Here is a 26522-nt window from a genome sequence, read left to right on the forward strand (position 1 = left end):
GAGGGTCAATACTGAGGGAGTGCTGTACTGTCAGAGGGTCAGTACTGAGGGAGCGCTGCACTGTCAGAGGGTCAGTACTGAGGGAGTGCCGCACTGTCAGAGGGTCAGTACTGAGGGAGTGCCGCACTGTCAGAGGGTCAGTACTGAGGGCGTGCCGCACTGTCAGAGGGTCAGTACTGAGGGAGCCCTGCGCTGTCAGAGGTTCAGTACTGAGGGAGTGCCGCACTGTCAGAGGGTCAGTACTGAGGGAGCCCTGCGCTGTCAGAGGGTCAGTACTGAGGGAGTGCTGCACTGTCAGAGGGTCAGTACTGAGGGAGTGCTGCACTGTCAGAGGGTCAGTACTGAGGGAGTGCTGCACTGTCAGAGGGTCAGTACTGAGGGAGTGCTGCACTGTCAGAGGGTCAGTACTGAGGGAGTGCTGCACTGTCAGAGGGTCAGTACTGAGGGAGTGCCGCACTGTCAGAGGGTCAGTACTGAGGGTGTGCCGCACTGTCAGAGGGTCAGTACTGAGGGAGTGCTGCACTGTCAGAGGGTCAGTACTGAGGGAGTGCCGCACTGTCAGAGGGTCAGTTCTGAGGGAGTGCTGCACTGTCAGAGGGTCAGTACTGAGGGAGTGCCGCACTGTCAGAGGGTCAGTACTGAGGGAGTGCTGCACTGTCAGAGGGTCAGTACTGAGGGAGTGCCGCACTGTCAGAGGGTCAGTACTGAGGGAGTGCTGCACTGTCAGAGGGTCAGTACTGAGGGAGTGCCGCACTGTCAGAGGGTCAGTACTGAGGGAGTGCCGCACTGTCAGAGGGTCAGTACTGAGGGAGTGCCGCACTGTCAGAGGGTCAGTACTGAGGGAGTGCCGCACTGTCAGAGGGTCAGTACTGAGGGAGTGCCGCACTGTCAGAGGGTCAGTACTGAGGGAGTGCCGCACTGTCAGAGGGTCAGTACTGAGGGAGTGCCGCACTTAGAGGGTCAGTACTGAGGGAGTGCCGCACTGTCAGAGGGTCAGTACTGAGGGAGTGCCGCACTGTCAGAGGGTCAGTACTGAGAGGGTGCTGCACTGTCAGAGGGTCAGTACTGAGGGAGCGCTGCACTGTCAGAGGGTCAGTACTGAGGGAGTGCCGCACTGTCAGAGGGTCAGTACTGAGGGAGTGCTGCACTGTCAGAGGGTCAGTACTGAGGGAGTGCTGCGCTGTCAGAGGGTCAGTACTGAGAGGGTGCTGCACTGTCAGAGGGTCAGTACTGAGAGGGTGCTGCACTGTCAGACGGTCAGTACTGAGGGAGTGCTGCACTGTCAGAGGGTCAGTACTGAGGGAGTGCCGCACTGTCAGAGGGTCAGTACTGAGGGTGTGCCGCACTGTCAGAGGGTCAGTACTGAGGGAGTGCTGCACTGTCAGAGGGTCAGTACTGAGGGAGTGCTGCACTGTCAAAGGGTCAGTACTGAGGGAGTGCCGCACTGTCAGAGGGTCAGTTCTGAGGGAGTGCTGCACTGTCAGAGGGTCAGTACTGAGGGAGTGCTGCACTGTCAGAGGGTCAGTACTGAGGGAGTGCTGCACTGTCAGAGGGTCAGTACTGAGGGAGTGCTGCACTGTCAGAGGGTCAGTACTGAGGGAGTGCCGCATTGTCAGAGGGTCAGTCCTGAGGGAGTGCTGCACTGTCAGAGGGTCAGTACTGAGGGAGTGCCGCACTGTCAGAGGGTCAGTACTGAGGGAGTGCCGCACTTTCAGAGGGTCAGTACTGAGGGAGTGCCGCACTGTCAGAGGGTCAGTACTGAGGGAGTGCCGCACTGTCAGAGGGTCAGTACTGAGGGAGTGCCGCACTGTCAGAGGGTCAGTACTGAGGGAGTGCCGCACTGTCAGAGGGTCAGTACTGAGGAAGTGCCGCACTGTCAGAGGGTCAGTACTGAGGGAGTGCTGCACTGTCAGAGGGTCAGTACTGAGGGTGTGCTGCACTGTCAGAAAGTCAGTACTGAGGGAGTGTCGCACTGTCAGAGGGTCAGTACTGAGGGAGTGCCGCACTGTCAGAGGGTCAGTACTGAGGGAGTGCTGCACTGTCAGGGTCAGTACTGAGGGAGTGCTGCACTGTCAGAGGGTCAGTACTGAGGGAGTGCTGCACTGTCAGAGGGTCAGTACTGAGAGACGCCGCACTGTCAGAGGGTCAGTACTGAGGGAGTGCTGCACTGTCAGAGGGTCAGTACTGAGGGCGTGCCGCACTGTCAGAGGGTCAGTACTGAGGGAGCCCTGCGCTGTCAGAGGTTCAGTACTGAGGGAGTGCCGCACTGTCAGAGGGTCAGTACTGAGGGAGTGCTGCACTGTCAGAGGGTCAGTAGAGGGAGTGCCGCACTGTCAGATGGTCAGTACTGAGGGAGCGCTGCACTGTCAGAGGGTCAGTACTGAGGGAGTGCCGCACTGTCAGAGGGTCAGTACAGAGGGAGTGCTGCACTGTCAGAGGGTCAGTACTGAGGGAGTCCGCACTGTCAGAGGGTCAGTACTGAGGGAGTGCTGCACTGTCAGAGGGTCAGTACTGAGGGAGTGCCGCACTGTCAGAGGGTCAGTACTGAGGGAGTGCCGCACTGTCAGAGGGTCAGTACAGAGGGAGTGCCGCACTGTCAGAGGGTCAGTACTGAGGGAGTGCTGCACTGTCAGAGGGTCAGTACTGAGGGAGTGCCGCACTGTCAGAGGGTCAGTACTGAGGGAGTGCGGCACTGTCAGAGGGTCAGTACTGAGGGAGTGCTGCACTGTCAGAGGGTCAGTACTGAGGGAGTGCCCCACTGTCAGAGGGTCAGTACTGAGGGAGTGCTGCACTGTCAGAGGGTCAGTACTGAGGGAGTGCTGCACTGTCAGAGAGTCAGTACTGAGGGAGCGCCGCACTGTCAGAGGGTCAATACTGAGGGAGTGCCGCACTGTCAGAGGGTCAGTACTGAGGGAGTGCTGCACTGTCAGAGGGTCAATACTGAGGGAGCCCCACACTGTCAGAGGGTCAGTACTGAGGGAGTGCTGCACTGTCAGAGAGTCAGTACTGAGGGAGTGCTGCACTGTCAGAGGGTCAATACTGAGGGAGTGCCGCACTGTCTGCGAAAGTCAGTATGTGTGGAACCCGTACCCCAGTGAGAATCATTGCAATGGTTAAGTTTGGAAGTGAAGTCCTATTCAAACTCTTTTTGTTATTTGGTTTGGAAGTTGGGAAAAACAGAGAGTTAAGCTGCCAACCGTCACAGTAATACTGCCAATGCAAACAGGGTAACAATTGAGGGCAGACGACAGACAGATAGAGGATCACATAGTTGAGGTGAGGCCTCGCTAGCTCTCCAAGGTAAATAGTATCCCCCAAACCGGTGGAGTCTGGTCTCTGTCACTCAGGAAACGCTGAGGCTTCAGGAGTCAGTTGTACTCTGAGATAATAGCCTGGACAGCACTGTCTGTCCTATTCCACACTTTCCCTTTCCAGTTATACTCTTCAGGAGGAGCCTGAAGTTCTGTAAACACAATCCGTCTCCAGCTCGCTCAAAAACATTTCCCTTCTGGATAGGAGTGACTTTGGGCGCAGCATCACAACGTCCAGTCTGACTGGAGGCGGGTTCATTAAACCCCGGGAGAATTAAAATGGTCACTCACCCTTCCAGAGAAACAAACAGAGCTCCACACACTCACGTACAGAAGATTCGCTGCCGGGACAAATTTCATGCTCTTCCGAAAGTGTTTTCGAACCTGTCAAAGATTTAAAAAATTATCTGTTGTACTGGATCAAAATCACAGAATATTTCTGCCCAGCAAGTCCCCACACACATCTTCTCCCAGTCTCAGCAGTTTTTGGGTGGGGGGTTGCGAGAGTTGAGATTCCCGCTCCCCTCGATGTGAAGAAAGATTTGCTGACAACGGCCCAAACAGCTTGGCCTCAATATCAAACCTTTATCGCTATTCTCAGCAACCTGAGATTAGAGGAAAGGTGTTCTCCCTATCATCACCTTCAACATCTGGAATCAGATCCCAAAGCCAGTGGGACGTGAAACTTAGAGAGATGGACAATGTCAAATTAGACTGGGAGCCCTCAATAATAATAATAATCTTTATTAGTGTCACAAGTAGGCTGACAGTAACACTGCCATGAAGTTCCTGTGAAAAGCTCTCAGTCGCTACATTCCGGCGCCTGTTCAGGTACACTGAGGGAGAATTCAGAATGTCCAATTCACCGAACAAGCACGTCTTTCGGGACTTGTGGGAGGGAACCAGAGCACCCGGAAGAAACCCACGCAGACACGGGGAGAACTTGCAGACTCCAATAATGTTCCTTGCCGAATTGTGGCATTTGTTGTGACCATCCCCATAGTTGTGGCGTGATCCTCACATTAGTCATTGGACAAGACTGGGGGGGCATAGCTGTTGTCACGCAGTAGCTGACCACTCCGATATACCCCACACCCCTCACTGTAACACTGATATACCCCACATCCCTCACTGTAACACTCTGATATATCCCACACCCCTAACTGTAACACTGATATACCCCACACCCCTCACTGTAACACTGATATACCCCACACCCCTCACTGTAACACTGATATATCCCACACCCCTCACTGTAACACTGATATACCCCACACCCCTCACTGTAACACTGATATATCCCACACCCCTCACTGTAACACTGATATATCCCACACCCCTCACTGTAACACTGATATACCCCACACCCCTCACTGTAACACTCTGATATATCCCACACCCCTCACTGTAACACTCTGATATACCCCACACCCCTCACTGTAACACTCTGATATACCCCACACCCCTCACTGTAACACTGATATACCCCACACCCCTCACTGTAACACTCTGATATATCCCACACCCCTCACTGTAACACTCTGATATACCCCACACCCCTCACTGTAACACTGATATACCCCACACCCCTCACTGTAACACTCTGATATATCCCACACCCCTCACTGTAACACTGATATATCCCACACTCCTCACTGTAACACTGATATACCCCACACCCCTCACTGTAACACTCTGATATATCCCACACCCCTCACTGTAACACTGATATATCCCACATCCCTCACTGTAACACTCTGATATATCCCACACCCCTCACTGTAACACTGATATATCCCACACCCCTCACTGTAACACTCTGATATATCCCACACCCCTCACTGTAACACTGATATATCCCACACCCCTCACTGTAACACTCTGATATATCCCACACCCCTCACTGTAACACTCTGATATACCCCACACCCCTCACTGTAACACTCTGATATACCCCACAGCCCTCACTGTAACACTGATATACCCCACACCCCTCACTGTAACACTCTGATATACCCCACACCCCTCACTGTAACACACTGATATATCCCACACCCCTCACTGTAACACTCTGATATACCCCACACCCCTCACTGTAACACTGATATACCCCACACCCCTCACTGTAACACTGATATACCCCACACCCCTCACTGTAACACTGATATACCCCACACCCCTCACTGTAACACTCTGATATATCCCACACCCCTCACTGTAACACTGATATATCCCACATCCCTCACTGTAACACTCTGATATATCCCACACCCCTCACTGTAACACTGATATATCCCACACCCCTCACTGTAACACTCTGATATATCCCACACCCCTCACTGTAACACTGATATATCCCACACCCCTCACTGTAACACTGATATATCCCACACCCCTCACTGTAACACTGATATACCCCACACCCCTCACTGTAACTCTGATATACCCCACACCCCTCACTGTAACACTCTGATATACCCCACAGCCCTCACTGTAACACTGATATACCCCACACCCCTCACTGTAACACTCTGATATACCCCACACCACTCACTGTAACACACTGATATATCCCACACCCCTCACTGTAACACTCTGATATACCCCACATCCCTCACTGTAACACTCTGATATACCTCACACCCCCTCACTGTAATACTGATATACCCCACCCCTCACTGTGACAGATATACCCCACACCCCTCACTGTAACACTCTGATATATCCCACAGCCCTTACTGTAACACTGATATATCCCACACCCCTCACTGTAACACTGACCCCACAGCCCTCACTGTAACACTGATATACCCCACACCCCTCACTGTAACACTGATATATCCCATACCCCTCACTGTAACACTCTGATATACCCCACACCCCTCACTGTAACACACTGATATATCCCACACCCCTCACTGTAACACTCTGATATACCCCACACCCCTCACTGTAACACTGATATACCCCACACCCCTCACTGTAACACTGATATACCCACACCCCTCACTGTAACACTGATATACCCCACACCCTCACTGTAACACTCTGATATATCCCACACCCCTCACTGTAACACTGATATATCCCACATCCCTCACTGTAACACTCTGATATATCCCACACCCCTCACTGTAACACTGATATATCCCACACCCCTCACTGTAACACTCTGATATATCCCACACCCCTCACTGTACACTGATATATCCCACACCCCTCACTGTAACACTGATATATCCCACACCCCTCACTGTAACACTGATATACCCCACACCCCTCACTGTAACTCTGATATACCCCACACCCCTCACTGTAACACTCTGATATACCCCACAGCCCTCACTGTAACACTGATATACCCCACACCCCTCACTGTAACACTCTGATATACCCCACACCACTCACTGTAACACACTGATATATCCCACACCCCTCACTGTAACACTCTGATATACCCACATCCCTCACTGTAACACTCTGATATACCTCACACCCCCTCACTGTAATACTGATATACCCCACCCCTCACTGTGACAGATATACCCCACACCCCTCACTGTAACACTCTGATATATCCCACAGCCCTTACTGTAACACTGATATATCCCACACCCCTCACTGTAACACTGACCCCACAGCCCTCACTGTAACACTGATATACCCCACACCCCTCACTGTAACACTGATATATCCCATACCCCTCACTGTAACACACTGATATACCCCACACCCCTCACTGTAACACTGATATATCCCACACCCCTCACTGTAACACTGATATATCCCACACCCCTCACTGTAACACTCAGATATACCCCACCCCTCACTGTAACACTGCTATATCCCACACCCCTCACTACAACACTCTGATATACCCCACCCCTCACTGTAACACTGATATACCCCACACCCCTCACTGTATCACTCTGATATATCCCAGACCCTTCACTGTAACACTGATATACCCCACCCCTCACTGTAACACTGATATACCCCACACCCCTCACTGTATCACTCTGATATATCCCAGACCCTTCACTGTAACTCTGATACATCGCACACCCCTCACTGTAACACTGATATACCCCACACACCTCACTGTAACACTGATATACCCCACCCCTCACTGTAACACTGATATATCCCACACACCTCACTGTCACACTGATATACCCCACACCCTTCACTGTAACACTCTGATATATCCCACACACCTCACTGATATATCTGATGTTTCCCAGACCCCTCACACCCCAAATATGGCCACATGATGCTGGGAGGTTCACGAGCTTGGGACAGGACCAGAACGTGTGTGTGTGGTTAGCCGGAGCACTTGCCCCAACTCCTCCTCCCATCTAACCTTTTTTTTCCTTGTAATATTTTGATTGGTTTTGTAATTATTTACGAAAGAGAAAAAAAACCACAAACTTAGTTTGTGCATCATCCTGTGGAGCAGACAGTTAGTTATGTCTCCCTGAGGCAGACCCTCTGTACAGGTTTGGGAGACTCTGTTTGCAAGCCCCCGGAGATTGGCAGCACTGCCGAATATCGTAGCTCCAGTTCCGCTGCCCTCTGATAGTAAATCGTTCCGGGGTCGGCTGGGCATGAAGTGTTATTGCCGCTGTTGTCGCCGCCCTGCATACCCTCATCCTTTGTCTCTTCAGGTTCCCCTTGCCCCGTGTTTCTCTTGGCATCCTCCCCCCCCTCTATTTTTTCTGTTGTCCATTTTGTTCCTCCCCCGCGCACCCCCCCCCCTCCCCCCCTCCCCCATCCCCCTTTGCTTATTGGTTGTTGGTAACGAACAGGTCTTGAACGGTCTGGTGAATAGCCTCCACATGTCGTGAAGCCTTCCTCTGAATCCCGGGTGGTGTATTTTAGTTTCTCCAATTTGAGAAACTGCCAAATCTGAGTGTCAGTCTGCGGCCTTGGGTGGTGCTGCCAACCGCCAGCTGAGCAGGAGATTGGGCGGGAGATAAGGGAGGCGGAGGATAGGCTGTCTGCCCCTCTCTCCATAAAGAGCTCTGGCTGCTCCGATACCCCAGCACAACCTTGGACATAGTCTGGAAAAAGGCTGTCCAGTACACAAGAAGACCAGAACATGTGGGTGTGGTTGGCCAGACCTTCCTGGCACCATTCACATATGTTCTCCTCCTCTATTCATATTCTGGTTAAGTGCATCTTGTTGTATCTTATAGAGTGTGAGCTGTGTTTAGTAATAAGAACTTTTAGAGCTGAAAGGCTTCAGATAATGAAGCCATATGTTTACATTGCTGGTTCATTTTTTAAAAATAGGGAGCTGTGATGAATATCTGATATATTGTATATGTATTTGGTGCAGTAAGGGTTAAAAGCCTGGGTTAGTGTGTGACTGCTGCAGTCATGGTTCTAAAAATCCTGATTTGAAAGACAGCCAGGCATTTAGGGAGTCAGAGGTGCAATTAAAGTGTTGTAAAAACTTTTTCTGATGGATTTTTGTTTACATTAAGAGGGTTCCCTGTGGAGTATTTAATTAGAAACCTTTGTGTTCAGTTACTCAGATGATGGTATTTTATTACTGGGCATCTAATGCAGAGAAAGTATTGACATTCCACAAATTGGACAATTAGACCTTCCGGAGGAATATCAAAGTGACCTAAAAGAGTTATTATAATCACGTTGGGCTGTATGTAAGAACAAATTAGGAAGTACAAATGTAATTATGTATGATGTAGATATAGGAGATGCTACTCCAATTAAACATCATCCATACAGGCTCAATCCATAAAGTTAGCACAGTTACAAAAGGAGATTAAAAGTATACTTAAGAATGATATAATTGAAGTGAGTTACAGTGATTGGAGCTCACCTGTTGTGATGGTATCAAAACCGGATGGAATGCAACGATTGTGTGTGGACTACAAAGTCAGATTCACATTATATTCTGTGTTTGGAAGACTGTTGAAAAGGTGGGACAAGCAAATTTTATTACCAAACTTGACTTACTTAAAGGATTCTGGCAAGTACCGTTATCAGACAGGGTGAAGGAAGTTTTGGGTTTGCTGATGCCAAATGGTCTGTAACAGTTTAAAGCGATGCCGCTTGGAATGAAGAATCCACCAGCAACATTCCATAGACAAACCAACAAGGTCAATCCTGGATTAAACAATTGTACCGCAGCCTTCCCCGTGCTGGCCACTGGGCCCCGCCCCCTACTGGGCCCCGCCCCCCGCGCCGCGCCCCACTGCGCCCCGCCCCCCGCTGGCCCCGCCCCCCGCTGGCCCCGCCCCCCGCTGGCCCCGCCCCCCGCCCCCCGCTGGCCCCGCCCCCCACTGCGCTCCGCGCCCACTTCCGGCCCGGAGGGAGTTTGCGCGGGTTTTATGTTCAGCCCCGGAAGTGCTCCCACTTTCTATTTCCGGTTCCGGGCGGCACATGCCGGGCCGGAAGTGCAGTGGATTCTAATCGGAACGATACCGGCGCCATGGAGACGCAGCCGAGCCCGGAGCCCGCGGCCCAGAGCCCGGAACTGGCCGCCTTCCTCCGGCAGCACCCGGCGCTGCAGCCCGGCCTCAACAACCGGGTGAGAGCGGGACCGCCAAATACCGCCCCCCCCGTCCCTTTAAATACCCCCCTGCCCCCTTTAAATATCCCCCCCTCCCGGCCCCTTTAAATATCCCCCCCTCCCGGCCCCTTTAAATATCCCCCCCTCCCGGCCCCTTTAAATATCCCCCCCTCCCGGCCCCTTTAAATATCCCCCCCTCCCGGCCCCTTTAAATATCCCCCCCTCCCGGCCCCTTTAAATATCCCCCCCCGCCCCTTTAAATATCCCCCCGGCCCCTTTAAATATTCCACCCCTGCCCCTTTAAATATCTCCTACTCCCGGCCCTTTAAATATCCCCCCCCCGTCCCTTTAAATATCCCCCCCGCCCCTTTAAATATCCCCCCGACCCCTTTAAATATCCCCCCCCCCGGCCCCTTTAAATATCCCCCCCCCCCGGCCCCTTTAAATACCCCCCCCCCCGGCCCCTTTAAATATCCCCCCCCCCGGCCCCTTTAAATATCCCCCCCCCCGGCCCCTTTAAATATCCCCCCCCCCGCCCCTTTAAATATCCCCCCCCCCGGCCCCTTTAAATATCCCCCCCCCCCGGCCCCTTTAAATATCCCCCCCCCCGGCCCCTTTAAATATCCCCCCCCGGCCCCTTTAAATATCCCCCCCCGCCCCTTTAAATATCCCCCCCCCCGGCCCCTTTAAATATCCCCCCCCCGGGCCCCTTTAAATATCCCCCCCCCGGTCCCTTTAAATATCCCCCCTCCCCGGCCCCTTTAAATATCCCCCCCCCCCGGCCCCTTTAAATATCCCCCCCCCGGCCCCTTTAAATATCCCCCCCCCCGGCCCCTTTAAATATCCCCCCCCCGGCCACTTTAAATATCCCCCCCCGGCCCCTTTAAATATCCCCCCCCCCCGGCCCCTTTAAATATCCCCCCCCCCCGGCCCCTTTAAATATCCCCCCCCCCGGCCCCTTTAAATATCCCCCCCCCGGTCCCTTTAAATATCCCCCTCCCGGCCCCTTTAAATATCCCCCCCCCTCCCGGCCCCTTTAAATATCCCCCCCCCCTCCCGGCCCCTTTAAATATCCCCCCCTCCCGGCCCCTTTAAATATCCCCCCCTCCCGGCCCCTTTAAATATCCCCTCCCGGCCCCTTTAAATATCCCTCCCGGCCCCTTTAAATATCCCTCCCGGCCCTTTAAATATCCCCCCCTCCCGGCCCTTTAAATATCCCCCCCTCCCGGCCCTTTAAATATCTCCCCCCCCCCGGTCCCTTCAAATATCCCCCCTGGCCCCTTTAAATACCCCCCCCCCCCCCCCAGCCCCTTTAAATATCCCCCCCCGGCCCCTTTAAATATCCCCCCCCGGCCCCTTTAAATATCCCCTCCGGCCCCTTTAAATATCCCCCCCGGCCCCTTTAAATATCCCCCCCCGGCCCCTTTAAATATCCCCCCCGGCCCCTTTAAATATCCCCCCCCCCGGCCCCTTTAAATATCCCCCCCGCCCCTTTAAATATCCCCCCCGCCCCTTTAAATATCCCCCCGGCCCCTTTAAATATCCCCCCGGCCCCTTTAAATATCCCCCCCTGCCCCTTTAAATATCTCCCCCTCCTAGCCCTTTAAATATCCCCCCCCCCCCCGGCCCCTTTAAATATCGCCCCCGCCCCTTTAAATATCCCCCCCGCCCCTTTAAATATCCCCCGGCCCCTTTAAATATCCCCCCTGCCCCTTTAAATATCTCCCCCTCCCGCCCCTTTAAATATCCCCCCCCGGCCCCTTTAAATATCCCCCACGGCCCCTTTAAATATCCCCCCCGGCCCCTTTAAATATCCTCCCCCGGCCCCTTTAAATATCCCCCCCCCCCCGGCCCCTTTAAATATCCCCCCCCCCCGGCCCCTTTAAATATCCCCCCCTCCCGGCCCCTTTAAATATCCCCCCCTCCCGGCCCCTTTAAATATCCCCCCCTCCCGGCCCCTTTAAATATCCCCCCCTCCCGGCCCCTTTAAATATCCCCCCTCCCGGCCCCTTTAAATATCCCCCCTCCCGGCCCCTTTAAATATCCCCCCCCCCGGCCCCTTTAAATATCCCTCCGGACCCTTTAAATATCCCCCCCCCCCCCCCGGCCCCTTTAAATATCCCCCCCCCCCGGCCCCTTTAAATATCCCCCCCTCCCGGCCCTTTAAATATCCCCCCCCCCCCCCCCGGCCCCTTTAAATATCCCCCCCCCCCCGGCCCCTTTAAATATCCCCCCGGCCCCTTTAAATATCCCCCCCCCCCCGGCCCCTTTAAATATCCTCCCCACCCGGCCCCTTTAAATATCCTCCCCACCCCGGCCCCTTTAAATATCCCCCCCCCCGGCCCCTTTAAATATCCTCCCCCCGGCCCCTTTAAATATCCTCCCCCCCGGCCCCTTTAAATATCCCCCCCCCGGCCCCTTTAAATATCCCCCCCGGCCCCTTTAAATATCCCCCCCGGCCCCTTTAAATATCCCCCCGGCCCCTTTAAATATCCCCCCGGCCCCTTTAAATATCCCCCCCGGCCCCTTTAAATATCCCCCCCGGCCCCTTTAAATATCCCCCCCGGCCCCTTTAAATATCCCCCCCCCCGGCCCTTTAAACATCCCCCCACCCCTTTCAATATTCCCCCCCCCCCCCCGGCCCCTTTAGATTTTCTACCCAGTTAGTGGGTGATTTTCGTTGGAAATGTGTGGTGAGGGTGTTAGTGTCTCCCCCCAGAGTGGAATAGCTGGCTCCCTTTCGGGATCTGGAGCTTGTCTGTGAATTACCCCAGAGTCGTTACCCTGCTGTCCACGTATAGATTCCCTTCCGTCCGTGTCCCTTCGTCCCGATTCCACCTTTTGAATGATGCGTCCATCGTTGCCGAGATGAATTTTTGTTTTTTGCGGATGGGGGCCGTGATGTCCATCGTGGTCAGACTGAGGTGCCACAGATGGTTCCATGTCCTCAGTGTGGCCACTACCACTGGGCTTTTTGAGTATCTGGCTGGGGGGGGGGGAAGAGGGGGGTAGGGACTGTGGTCGTGACCAGTGCTCGAAGGGATGTTCCCGTACAGGAGCTGTCCTCCATCTTAACCCATGACTCCTCTCAGTTCTAATGGTGCTTCCAGTCCCTACCTCTTTTCCCCTTCCACAGGTGGTATGTCCAGCCTGTCAAGGAACCGCTTCATCCTCGAGTCCCCCTCCATGCCTCGGAGGTGTACAGCTCTCGGTAGAAAGTCGCAAAGGCCTCATTGATCTCGCATGGTGCTGCGACTCGTTTGCCTTCCTGTCCCTTGCCTGTGCTATCTCCCTCGTGGCTGCCTGTTTTCTCAGTTGGTGAGCCAGCAGGTGGCTGGCCTTGTCTCCATGTTCATAAAATGTCCCCAGTATCTGGTTCACTGCTTTCCCGGTGGAGGGCAGGTCGAATTCCATTTGTAATTTTTTCCCTCTCCGCCAGTCATAAATGGAAGCAGTGTGGGGGTGGGGGCTGCGGTGGGTAGGCAGAGGAGGAGGGGGTTAAATGGCGGGGCAGAAGGGGGATGGGAGGGTAGGACGGGGAGGGGGCGGGTGGCGCAGATGGCTTTCTGGTCGGGTTTAGGAGAGGATGGAGGTAGCGGCTGTTTTGGATGGGCCCAGATTAGAGGAGAGATGCCGGGTGGCTGGGCGGGATCTGTGTTCGGTGGGGATGGTGCACCTTAGTAGAGGAGGGGGTCAGTATAGTAACATGGAACGTGTGCGGGGGGGGGAGGGGCTCCCAAACTTGTTGTACTATTATTGGTGGGCGGCAAGCACAGAGAAAGTGGGGGAAAGAGGCCAAGTGCGGCTGGGTTTTGAGGGTCCTGGCAATATCCCCATTCCCATTTTCTCCGGGCTGGTGCACTAGTAAACCTGTCTTTGTCATCTCTCAAACTCTGGAATCAGTTGAGTCGGCTGCTTGATAGGAGGTATGTCGATATTGACCCCATTATGTGGGCATCGGGGGGGGGGGGGGGGGGATGCAATGTACCTGGATGAACCCATGGCATGTCATAACATTCAAGGCTATGGGCCAAGTGCTGGCAAATGGGGTAAGGTGGGCAGGTCGGGTGTCTCATGCATCGGTGCTAACTGGATGGGCCTGTTGTGCGCTGTATTATTCTGTGATTCTGAGTTGGTACCGGGAAGGGTCAGAGTGGGTTAGCGACCAGTTTGAAGAGGGGGACATTCACAGGGTTAGGAGAATTGCGGGACAAGTTTGAATTGCCAGGAGGGGGTGAATTTGCATATTTTCGGGTCCAGAATTGTGCAGGAAAGGTGCCACCCTTGTTCGCCATGCTGTTCGATAGGGTAACTCCGGATGAGGTGAGGGAGGGGCTGATTGGGGATAGATATGGGTGGTTTGTGGAGATGGAGAAGGTGCCAGTGGAGGGGATAAAGCGGAAATGGGAGGAGAAACTGTGGATTGAGCTTGGGAGGGAGGCCTGGAGTGAAATATTGCACCTGATCAATTCAACCTCATCGAATTGTAAAGTTATTCCTTTGTTGCTACTGTGGTTAATTCTGTTTAAATTGAAGTTTGTTTCAGCATAAAAGATATCGCTTGGTCAGTGTTGTCATTCCTGTGATGCAGTAACATCACTCAACAGTTTCACAAATGTTTGTGTTCTTGTTCGGGATCCTAACTATTATTATTATTATAACAGGTCCCTTTAGATTCCCCCCACAAAGCTCTCAGTCCCATAAATAGCTGCAGGGCGCCCCCTTTGGGTGAAGAGGGTTACTTGCAGGCCCTCCAAGAGGACACTAATCTATCAATAATATTTATCATCACAAATAGGCTGACATTAAGACTTCAATGAAAATCCCCTAGTCGCCACACTCTGGCACCTGTTCGGGTACACTGAGGGAGAATTCAGAATGTCCAATTCACCTAACAGCACGTCTTTCAGGACTTGTGGGAGGAAACCGGAGCACCCGGAGGAAACCCACGCAGACACGGGGAGAATGTGCAGACTCCGCACAGACAGTGACCCAAGCCGGGAATTGAACCTGGGACCCTGGAGCTGTGAGGCAGCAGTGCTAACCACTGTGCTACCGTGCCGTCACATTGTAACTTTTGAAGGTGTGAAATCACAACCAAGTTACTAGGAATGTTTTCCTATGACTAAAGTTTATTTCTGCTATGTGTTGAAGGTGAAATGTTCTCTGACCGGGCATGAGTTGCCGTGTCGACTGGCAGATTTACAAGCCTACACCAAGGGCAAGAAGTACCAGCGCCTGACAATGAAGGAACCGTTTAACTACAGTCAGTATGAGCCGCATGTCGTCCCCAGCACAAAAAATCCGTAAGTGCAAGATAGAACATACATAGAACATACAGTGCAGAAGGAAACTATTCGGCCCATCGAGTCTGCACCAACCCACTTAAGCCCTCGCGTCCCCCCTATCCCAGTAACCCCATCTAACCTATTTGGTCACTAAGGGCAATCTAGCATGACCAATCCACCTAACCTGCGCGTCTTTAGACTGTAGGAGGAAACCGGAGCACCCGGAGGAAACCCACGCAGACACGGGGAGAACTTGCAGACTCTGCACAGACAGTGACCCAGTGGGGAATTGAACCTGGGACCCTGGAGCTGTGAAGCCACAGTGCTAACCATTGTGCTACCGTGCTGCCCTTTAAGATGTTTAGAATCGATCCCTCTTGGAGCAATCAAACACAGGTATAGCACGGGGTTAGATACAGAGTAAAGCTCCCTCTACACTGTCCCCATCAAACACTCCCAGGACAGGTACAGCACGGGGTTAGATACAGAGTAAAGCTCCCTCTACACTGTCCCCATCAAACACTCCCAGGACAGGTACAGCACGGGGTTAAATACAGAGTAAAGCTTCTTCTACACTGTCCCCATCAAACACTCCCAGGGCAGGTACAGCACGGGGTTAGATACAGAGTAAAGCTCCCTCTACACTGTCCCCATCAAACACTCCCAGGACAGGTACAGCACGGGGTTAGATACAGAGCAAAGCTCCCTCTACACTGTCCCCATCAAACACTCCCAGGACAGGTACAGCACGGGGTTAGATACAGAGTAAAGCTCCCTCTACACTGTCCCCATCAAACACTCCCAGGACAGGTACAGCACGGGGTTAGATACAGAGTAAAGCTCCCTCTACACTGTCCCCATCAAACACTCCCAGGACAGGTACAGCACGGGGTTAGATGCAGAGTAAATTGCACCCTCTGGGCTTGCTGCCCAATTCTATCATATCTATGATATCGCCGGGCCGGTCCTGTGCCGCAGGAGCACCGTGCAATCAGAGGTTCTTTGCAATGAAAAAAAAATTCCACAGCACGGTAGCACAGTGGTTAGCACTGTTGCTTCACAGCTCCAGGGTCCCAGGTTCAATCCTCGGTTTGGGTCACTGTCTGTGCGGAGTCTGCATGTTCTCCCCGTGTCTGTGCGAGTTTCCTCCGGGTGCTCCGGCAGTTTCTCTTCCAACAGTGACTATAATTATGATAGAGATTTGGGATGTTCTGACGTGCTATATACAAATGCAAGATCCTTCTTTAATTCTTCTTGTATCTGTTCAGGCATCAGCTGTTCTGTAAACTGACTATCCGTCACATTAACAAGATACCACAGCACGTTCTTCGCCATGTGAATGGAAAACGCTATCAAAGTGCGCTGAATAAATGTAAGTGCAGATCAGGTGGAATAGAGACTAAAAATTAAAGGGGATTGCTGGATGTGCAATTGTTCAAAGTTGTAAGAAAATATTTCCAATTAAGGGGCAATTTAGCGAGGCCAGTTAATGTTGGGCAAGTTGAAATCTCGCACTATCACCAGGAGTGTGTTACAGACTGGAATCTAATCGAAAGGTTTTGAACACGTGAAGCGGTCCATGTCTGTAAGCATCGGGATCCGCGAGCTAATGTTTGCGCCGTGGGACCCGACATGTTGCAGGTCCCTCAGCGCACCCTTCTCTCTGTACACCCTTCTCTCTGTACACCCTTCTCTCTGTACACCCTTCTCTCTGTACACCCTTCTCTCTGTACACCCTTCTCTCTGTACACCCTTCTCTCTGTACACCCTTCTCTCTGTACACCAGCCACAGGGTTGGGCCCTCATCGAGCTGACTGAGACGTGACTCCAGTTCGAGCACCTCCTTCTCCAACTCCTCGCCCCAGGATTTCCGCCTCTTTGTCAACTCCCTCGCAAACTCCTCTGACAGAACGTACACACGTGACTCTTGCCCACGTCCCAAGGCGGGGAAGCCTCCCCGCTTCCTTCTCCAGCCAGTCCAGAAGCGACAAAACGCTCATCCTCCAGCAGCAGGTTGTTAAAGTGCCAGTACGCGGATCGCGACTGAGCGCGTGACACGGCGAGCCCCATCCACATGAGACGGTGGTCGAACACAGTACCTATCGGGATGTGGGGCAGGTCCGGAATGGAGATAGGCGGCCCAGCGTTGGAGGTTGGGATGGAGAGAGGGGACCCCCACCCAATGGCCCAGAGTGCTGCCGCAGCCCCCCCGCGTCTTGAAAGTGAACGCCTCCAGGGTGCAGAACGGGCCCTCTCGCTTGCTCCCAGCCCCGGGGGTGTCGGGGCTGGGTGCAGGCTGGCCGACCCCAAGGAAACCTCGATCCTCATCTCCCCCCAGTGACTTGGTTGCTTTCTGCACCAGCTCAGGGTCGCGCGCATTACTGCTGACCCGCGTTGGAGTGATGCCAGGCCTAGTACCCGATGCTGAGGCGTCAATCCGCCCGGGAGGAGATGGGGCAAGTTGTTTCAGTAGCCCCCAAGCGGTAGTTCTGGGGCTCGGGGTTCCCAAGGCCGAGAGTATCGGGGGTGCCTGGTGCAAACACCTGCCTCACTTGTGCTCTGGCGGACGCCTCCCCTCCTCCGCACTGGCAGCTGTGGTGTCAGTAGGTGCCGGCGTGGTCTTGCCTGTTGGTACCGTAAGGAGAGGGTGAGGGGGTGGCGGTGCCAGCTGTGGCCGTGGCGACTTCATGGGCAGCTTCATATGCCCCACCTTCTCGCATGCGTGGCGCCACATGCCATCCACAGACCAAAAAATATGATTCAGTCTCTCCTTGATGGAGACTTCGAATCCCCCCTCTAATACACCCCTCTGATACGCCCCTCTGATACGCCCCTCTGATACGCCCCTCTGATACGCCCCTCTGATACGCCCCTCTGATACGCCCCTCTGATACGCCCCTCTGATACGCCCCTCTGATACGCCCCTCTGATACGCCCCTCTGATACGCCCCTCTGATACGCCCCTCTGATACGCCCCTCTGATACGCCCCTCTGATACGCCCCTCTGATACGCCCCTCTGATACGCCCCTCTGATACGCCCCTCTGATACGCCCCTCTGATACGCCCCTCTGATACGCCCCTCTGATACGCCCCTCTGATACGCCCCTCTGATACGCCCCTCTGATACGCCCCTCTGATACGCCCCTCTGATTCGCCCCTCTGATTCGCCCCTCTGATACGCCCCTCTGATACGCCCCTCTGATACGCCCCTCTGATACGCCCCTCTGATACGCCCCTCTAATACGCCCCTCTAATACGCCCCTCTAATAAGCCCCTCCAGTTCGCCCCTCCAGTTCGCCCCTCCAGTACGCCCCTCCAGTACGCCCCTCCAGTACGCCCCTCCAGTACGCCCCTCCAGTACGCCCCTCCAGTACGCCCCTCCAGTACGCCCCTCCAGTACGCCCCTCCAGTACGCCCCTCCAGTACGCCCCTCCAGTACGCCCCTCCAGTACGCCCCTCCAGTACGCCCCTCCAGTACGCCCCTCCAGTACGCCCCTCCAGTACGCCCCTCCAGTACACCCCTCCAGTACACCCCTCTAATACCTCCTCCCCGGCCAGGGGGGCAAAAGCAGTCGATGGAGGTTTGGGAGGAGGAGCTCCGTTCGGAGGTACAGTGGGACGTTCGATAGTATGACCCCCTGGGAAATGACTCGAAGTAGATCCACCCTGAACCCCTCGATTAGAATCCAATCTGTAACTCAGTCCCGGGTATCTGTTATTCTATATATAAACCACCCTGAACCCCTTGATTAGATTCCAGTCTGTAACTCACTCCCGGGTATCTGTTATTCTATATATAAACCACCCCAGACCCCTCGATTAGATTCCAGTCTGTAACTCGCTCCCGGGTATCTGTTATTCTATATATAAACCACCCAGAACCCCTCGATTAGATTCCAGTCTGTAACTCACTCCCGGGTATCTGTTATTCTATATATAAACCACCCAGAACCCCTCGATTAGATTCCAGTCTGTAACTCACTCCCGGGTATCTGTTATTCTATATATAAACCACCCTGAACCCCTCGATTAGATTCCAGTCTGTAACTCACTCCCGGGTATCGGTTACTCTATTTATAAACCACCCTGAACCCCTCGATTAGATTCCAGTCTGTAACTCACTCCCGGGTATCTGTTATTCTATATATAAACCACCCTGAACCCCTCGATTAGATTCCAGTCTGTAACTCACTCCCGGGTATCTGTTATTCTGTATATAAACCACCCTGAACCCCTCGATTAGATTCCAGTCTGTAATTCACTCCCGGGTATCTGTTATTCTATATATAAACCACCCTGAACCCCTCGATTAGATTCCAGTCTGTAACTCACTCCTGGGTATCTGTTATTCTATATATAAACCACCCAAACCCCTCGATTAGATTCCAGTCAGTAACTCACTCCCGGGTATCTGTTATTCTGTATATAAACCACCCTGAACCCCTCGATTAGATTCCAGTCTGTAACTCACTCCCGGGTATCTGTTATTCTATATATAAACCACCCTGAACCCCTCGATTAGATTCCAGTCTGTAACTCACTCCCGGGTATCTGTTATTCTATATGTAAACCACCCCGAACCCCTCGATTAGATTCCAGTCTGTAACTCACTCCCGGGTATCTGTTATTCTATATATAAACCACCCTGAACCCCTCGATTAGATTCCAGTCTGTAACTCACTCCCGGGTATCTGTTATTCTATATATAAACCACCCCAAACCCCTCAGTTAGATTCCAGTCTGTAACTCACTACTGGTGAGCAGCTCGTGTGAAAGTTGCGTATCTGAGCGTGGGAGTGACAGAACTGTTGCCCTGACATGCATTACGAGTCCGTATTGCCAAGATGCTGACACGTGTCAGTGAATCATGGGCGAGAACATTGGGGTGCAGTGTTGCCCTCGTGCTGTGTCCCTCTAACACGGTGTCCTTTGATCACGATTCAGTTAATGAGTGTTCTGCTCTCGGGGTCCCCTTCGTTCCGGCATGCCTGTCACAGAAGAGACGGAAAGAGAAATCTGACAGTAAGGAGCCTTATCGCAATCAGAAGTCATTCTGGAAGCCAGACGAGAATGATGATGGAAGTGAGAGTGACAACTCTGATGACAGTATGAGTGACCTGTATCCAGGTGAGTGCTTTGTGGCCGTAACCCTTAGTCTGAATCCGACTAGTGGTTTAGGGACCTGAGATTTGTGGGTCAGCATTGAAGCCCATCCTCCCTGTGTTGTTCCATTCCCCTGCACATTCCCCACCTTAAAGTATTTATCTAGAACAAAGAACAGTACAGCACAGGAACAGGCCCTTCGGCCCTCCAAGCCTGTACCAGCGATGATACCACCCTTTGCCAAAACCCTCAGCACTTCCTTGTGCCGTATCCCTCTATACCCGTCCTATCCATGTATTTGTCGAGATGCCTTTTGAACGCCGTTAATGTATCTGCTTACACACCCTCCCCTGGCAGCACGTTCCAGGCATTCACCACCCTCTGCGTAAAAAACCTGCTTCGCACATCCCCTCTAAACATTGCCCCACGGACCTTAAACCTATGCCCCCTACTGACTGGCCCCCTCCACCCTGGGAAAGAGTGCCTGCCCATCCACTCTATCCATGCCCCTCATAATCTTATAGACCTCTGTCAGGTCGCGCCCCCCCCCCCCCCCCCCCCCCCCCCCAACCTTCGTCTTTCTAATGAAAGCAGTCCGAGTTTATTCAGCCTCTCCACGTCGTTAACGCCCTCCAGACCAGGAAACATCCTGGTAAACCTCCTCTGCAGGTCTTTGCTGCTATTGGGGGGGGTCCTATAAAAAAAGTGACTGCTCCTTTCCTATTTCTGACTTCAACCCATACTATCTCAGTCGGCAGGTCCTCCTCGAACTGCCTTTCTGCAGCTGTTATACTATCTCTAATTAATAATGCAAACCTCCCCACCACTTTTACCTCCCTCCCTAATCTTATTGAAACATCTATAACCAGGAACCACCAACAACCATTTCTGCCCCTCTTCTATCCATGTTTCCGTGATGGCCACCACATCGTAGTCCCAAGTACCGATCCATGCCTCAAGTTCACCCACCTTATTCCTGATGCTTCTTGTGTTGAAGTATACACACTTCAACCCATCTCCTTGCCTGCAAGTACTCTCCTTTGTCAGTGTTACCTTCCCCACTGCGTCACTACACGCTTTGGCGTCCTGAATATCGGCGTCCTTAGTTGCTGGACTACAAGTCCGGTTCCCATTCCCCTGCCAAATTAGTTAAACCCTCCCGAAGAGTACTAGAAAACCTCCCCCCCAGGATATTGATGCCCCCCTAGTTCGGATGCAACCCGTCCTGCTTGTACAGGTCTCGCCTTCCCCAGAATGCGCTCCAATTATCCAAATACCTGAAGCCCTCCCTCCTACTCCATTCCTGCAGCCACGTGTTCAACTGCACTCTCTCCCTATTCCTAGCCTCGTTATCACGTGGCACCGGCAACAAACCAGAGATGACAACTCTGTCTGTCCTGGCCTTTAATTTCCAGCCTAACTCCCTAAACTCGTTTATTACATCCACACCCCTTTTCCTACCTATGTCGTTGGTACCAATGTGCACCACGACTTCTGGCTGCTCCCCCTCCCCCTTAAAGGATCCTGAAGACACGATCCGAGACATCCTGGCCCTGGCACCCGGGAGGTAACATACCTTAATCTCGGACAAAGGTTCGGCACATCGTGGGCCGAAGGGCCTGTTCTGTGCTGTATTTTTCTATGTTCTATGCACTCTCTCCAAAGTCTCCACATTCTTCTGATAGTGTGGCGACCAGAATTGTGCACAATATTCCAAGTGTGGCCATACCAAGGTTCTATACAACTGTTGCAAGTCTACAACTGTAGCATGACTTACGGGCAGCACGGTGGCACAGTGGTTAGCATTGCTGCCTACGGCGCTGAGGACCCGGGTTCGAATCCCGGCTCTGGGTCACTGTCCGTGAGGAGTTTACACGTTCTCCCCGTGTCTGGGTGGGTTTCACCCCCACAACCCAAAAGATGTGCAGGATAGGTGGATTGGCCACGCTAAGTTGCCCCTTAATTGGAAAAAATAATTGGGTACTCTAAATTTATTTTAAAAAAGCATGACGTACCAGTTTTTATACTCAATGTCCCGTCCAATAAAGGCAAGCATTCCGTATGCTTTCTGGATTACCTTGTCCGTTTGTTTTGCCACCTTCAAAGATCTGAGGACCTGCACGCCCAGATCTCTCTGACGTCCTATATTCCTAAGAGTTTTACCATTTACGGTATATTTCCCCTCCATGTTAGACCTACCAAAATGCTCACATTTGCCTGGATTAAACTCCATTTGCCATTCTCTGCCCAAGTCTCCAACCTATCTATGTCTTTCTTTAAAATAAATTTAGTGTACCCAATTAAGGGGCAATTTAGCGTGTTCAATCCATCTACTCTGCACATCTTTGGGTTGTGGGGGCGAAACCCTCGCAGAGACGGGGAGAATGTGCAAACTCCACACCAACAGTGACCCAGAGCTGTGATCGAACCTGGAACCTCAGCGCCGTGAGGCTGCAGGGCTAACCCACTGCGCCACCATGCTGCCCGCAACCTATGTCTTGCTGTATCTTCTGACAGTCCTCAACACTATCTGCCACTCCACCAACCTTGGTTTCATCCGCAAACTTATTTATCAGACCGGCTACGCTTTTCTCCAAATCGTTTATGTACACCACAAACAGGCCCAAGTACCGATCCCTGTGGAACCCCACTAGTCACAACCTTCCACTGCCGCCCTTTGCCTTCTGTGACCGAGACTTCTGTATCCGTCTTACCACCTCACCTCTGATCCCGCGTGACTTCACCTTTTGTACCAGTCTGCCATGAGGCACCTTGTCAAAAGCTTTAAACAACATCCACCGCCCTCCTCATATCCATCATCTTTGTTACCTCCTCAAAACCCGATCAAGTTAGTGAGGCACGACCTCCCTTTCACAAAACCATGCTGTCTATCGCTAATGAGTCCATTTGTTTCTAAACGGGTATAAATCCTGTCCCTGAGAATTTACCTGGGCTCACCGGCCAATTGTTTACAGGATTATCCCTGCTACCTTTCTTAAACAGCAGCACCACATTATCTATTCTCCAGTCCTCTGGGATCTCACCTGTAGCCAACGAGGATACAAAAATATCAGTCCAAGGCGCCAGCAATTTTCTCCATTGCTTCCCTCAGCATTCTGGGGTAAATCCCATCTGGCCCAGGAGACTTATCTTTTAAAAGACCCAATACCTCCTCCTTTTCTATGTAAACATGATCCAGACTGTCCATACACCCTACCCAAGAATCATCTTCCACAAGTCCTTTTCTTTGGTGAACACTGTAAAGTACTCATTTAGTACCTCGCCCATTTCCTGTGGCTCAACACATAGATTCCCCCCACTGTCCATAAGTGATCCAATCCTTTCCCTGGCCACCTTCTTGCTTTTTGCATATGAATAAAAAGCTTTGGGATTCACCTTAACCTACTTCCCAAGGACTTTTCATGACCTCTCCTAATTTCCTGCTTCAATACCTTCCTTATACTTGACTGACCCCACCCTTCCAGATACGCCTTACAAACTCTGCCCCATCCAAACCCCTAGCACTAAGTGAGTCCTCGTCAATATAGGGAAAATTAAAATCCCTGACCACAACCCTGTTACTTTTGCACCTATCCAAAATCTCTCTACCTATCTGTTCTATCTCTCTTGGAAGTTACCATCGAGTCTGCTTCCACCAACCTTTCAGGCAGTGCATCACAGATCACATCAAAAATAAACTCTCCTTAACCTTGTCTACTCAGAGAATAATTTTCAGAGAATAATGTACTTTAGCTTTTTTTTTCTATAATTTTTTCCCCCCATAAATTTAGAGTACCCACTGTGCTGATTTAGCAGTGGCTTGAACAGCTGGATTGTAATGCAGAACAAGGCCAGCAGCGTGGGTTCAATTCCCGTACCAGCCTCCCCGAGCAGGCGCCGGAATGTGACGACTAGGGGCTTTACACAGTAACTTCATTGAAGCCTACTTATGACAAGCTATTACTATTATTATATTATTCTTTTCCAATCAAGGGTCAATTTTGCGTGGCCAATCCACCCTGCACATCTTTGGGTTGTGGGGTTGAGACCCACAGACATGGGGAGAATGTGCAAACTCCAGACGAACAGTGACCTGATTGTGAGGCAGTAGTGCTAACCACTGGACCACCATACGGCCCATCATGTACCTTTGCTGATGTTAATCCAGCTCCCTCACTGTTACTCAGTAACCCCTCTCCTCAGCACCGTGTTAATGACTATTTCTACTGATAATCCAGCTCCCTCACATTACTGGGCTGTGACCCGAGTCCTGACAGATGATGTTTATCTTGCAGCACAGCTCTTCAGTAGAAATGATGACAAAGGGGAAGAGTTGCTCCGGAAGAAGGATAGTCCCAGTGAAAAAATGGAAGTTGAGACGCCAAGGAAACGGAAAAAGGTAAAAACTGCACCCATCTCACAAGAACAGTAAAACAATGTTAATCATTTCTGCTGTTCTTCGGAATATAAGCCAATGAGCCCATCGGGTCTCTGCTACCGTTCAGTTACATTCCATCTGCTCGCTTTCTGCAACCTCCATCTGTGCCCCTACCCCACAGCAACCTCCCTCCGTCCCCTACCCCACAGCAACCTCCCTCCAGCCCCTACCCCACAGCAACCTCCCTCCAGCCCCCTACCTCACAGCAACCTCCCTCCGTCCCCTACCCCACAGCAACCTCCCTCCAGCCCCTACCCCACAGCAACCTCCCTCCAGCCCCCTACCTCACAGCAACCTCCCTCCGTCCCCTACCCCACAGCAACCTCCCTCCGTCCCCTACCCCACAGCAACCTCCCTCCAGCCCCTACCCCACAGCAACCTTCCTCCGTCCCCTACCCCACAGCAACCTCCCTCCAGCCCCCCCCAGCAACCTCCTTCCGTCCCCTACCCCACAGCAACCTCCCTCCAGCCCCTACCCCACAGCAACCTCCCTCCGTCCCCTACCCCACAGCAACCTCCCTCCAGCCCCCTACCCCACAGCAACCTCCCTCCAGCCCCCTACCCCACAGCAACCTCCCTCCAGCCCCCTACCCCACAGCAACCTCCCTCCAGTCCCCTACCCCACAGCAACCTCCCTCCGTCCCCTACCCCACAGCAACCTCCCTCCAGCCCCCTACCCCACAATGACAGTCTATATTGTTTGAGGTGTGGGGCCCAGAACTGAACAGAGCTCTGTACGAGTAAAAAAACAAAAAACCCAATAGAAGACTAGATTATGCAGACAGCTGGGAGGGAGCTTTCAAAAGAGTTAAGATTTTTGTTGAGTGGGTATTAAGGGGAATTGAGCTACTGTGGGCGGGTTGTGCCATAGATCAGACTGAATCCCCTGCTCTCCGAAGGAAGGAATCAAAGTCAGACTGTCAATCACTCCTCACCTGATGTGTAATATCTGTTTCACCCCACCCAATAGACAGAACCACATCCATTTACAAAGAAGAAGTTGAAGGAACGGGCGTTTCAAAGACCCAACAACCGTGGAATGAGTCAGAAAGTTGGAGATCGGAGCTGATTCTGGGAGCGGCTTAGCCCTTCTACAGGTGCAAGACGTTGTGTTAATTGTACAGTACAATTTATATTTGTGTAGAAAATAAAGCATCTGAAAGTGGAGCTGAGCCTCTTTTTGCAGTTTGTTTGACTCGGTGAAAGTCAAGACATTTCCCCATCCTCTCCTAATGAATGCTGACCCAGTAACGGATCTGCCCACACCTGAACCACCGTTAACATGCTTCATCAGAGCATCAAACAAAATTTGGCCCCAAATCTTGAGATGTTTCAATAAATGGCAAAACCTGGTCACAGGTCACTTTTTAAGGAAATCTTCAAGGTGAGTTTAAGTAGGGAATTCCAGAATTTCCTAGGTTTGGCAGTGCACGCAACTGCCTCACAGCTCCAGAGACACTGGTTCAATTCCAGCCTTTAGTGACTGGAGTTTGCACTTTATCCATGTATTACCAGGATGTTGCCTGGAATGGAGAGTAGGTCATACGAGGAAAGATTGAGGGTGCTAGGCCTTTTCTCATTAGAACGGAGAAGGATGAGGGGCGACTTGATAGAGGTTTATAAGATGATCAGGGGAATAGATAGAGTAGACAGTCAGAGACTTTTTCCCCGGGTGGAACACACCATTACAAGGGGACATAAATTTAAGATAAATGGTGGAAGATATAGAGGGGATGTCAGAGGTAGGTTCTTTACCCAGAGAGTAGTGGGGGCATGGAATGCACTGCCTGTGGTAGTAGTTGAGTCGGAAAATGTATGGACCTTCAAGCGGTTATTGGAT

General features: G+C 52.3%; 1 protein-coding gene across 1 annotated transcript; it reads left to right on the forward strand.

Annotated features, from left to right (window-relative positions):
* Positions 1 to 9676: 9676 nt before the first annotated feature.
* On the forward strand, positions 9677 to 25849 carry surf2 (surfeit 2). The gene is made up of 6 exons (XM_038782372.1): positions 9677 to 9870; positions 15007 to 15158; positions 16409 to 16512; positions 20086 to 20268; positions 24540 to 24643; positions 25653 to 25849. The coding sequence occupies exons 1-6, from the start codon at positions 9772 to 9774 to the stop codon at positions 25749 to 25751; spliced, it is 741 nt and encodes a 246-aa protein (XP_038638300.1). The 5' UTR covers positions 9677 to 9771; the 3' UTR covers positions 25752 to 25849.
* The last annotated feature ends 673 nt before the right edge of the window (positions 25850 to 26522 follow it).

The sequence above is a fragment of the Scyliorhinus canicula genome, chromosome 21 (assembly GCF_902713615.1).
Source record: "Scyliorhinus canicula chromosome 21, sScyCan1.1, whole genome shotgun sequence".
NCBI lineage: Eukaryota > Metazoa > Chordata > Chondrichthyes > Carcharhiniformes > Scyliorhinidae > Scyliorhinus > Scyliorhinus canicula.

Coding starts and splice junctions, on each gene's coding strand:
- surf2 (XM_038782372.1), top strand. CDS start 9,772: ATGGAGACGCAGCCGAGCCCGGAGCCCGCGGCCCAGAGCCCGGAACTG. Junction 15,159..16,408: donor GTCCCCAGCACAAAAAATCC/GTAAGTGCAAGA, acceptor GTATCTGTTCAG/GCATCAGCTGTTCTGTAAAC. Junction 16,513..20,085: donor TCAAAGTGCGCTGAATAAAT/GTAAGTGCAGAT, acceptor ATCACGATTCAG/TTAATGAGTGTTCTGCTCTC.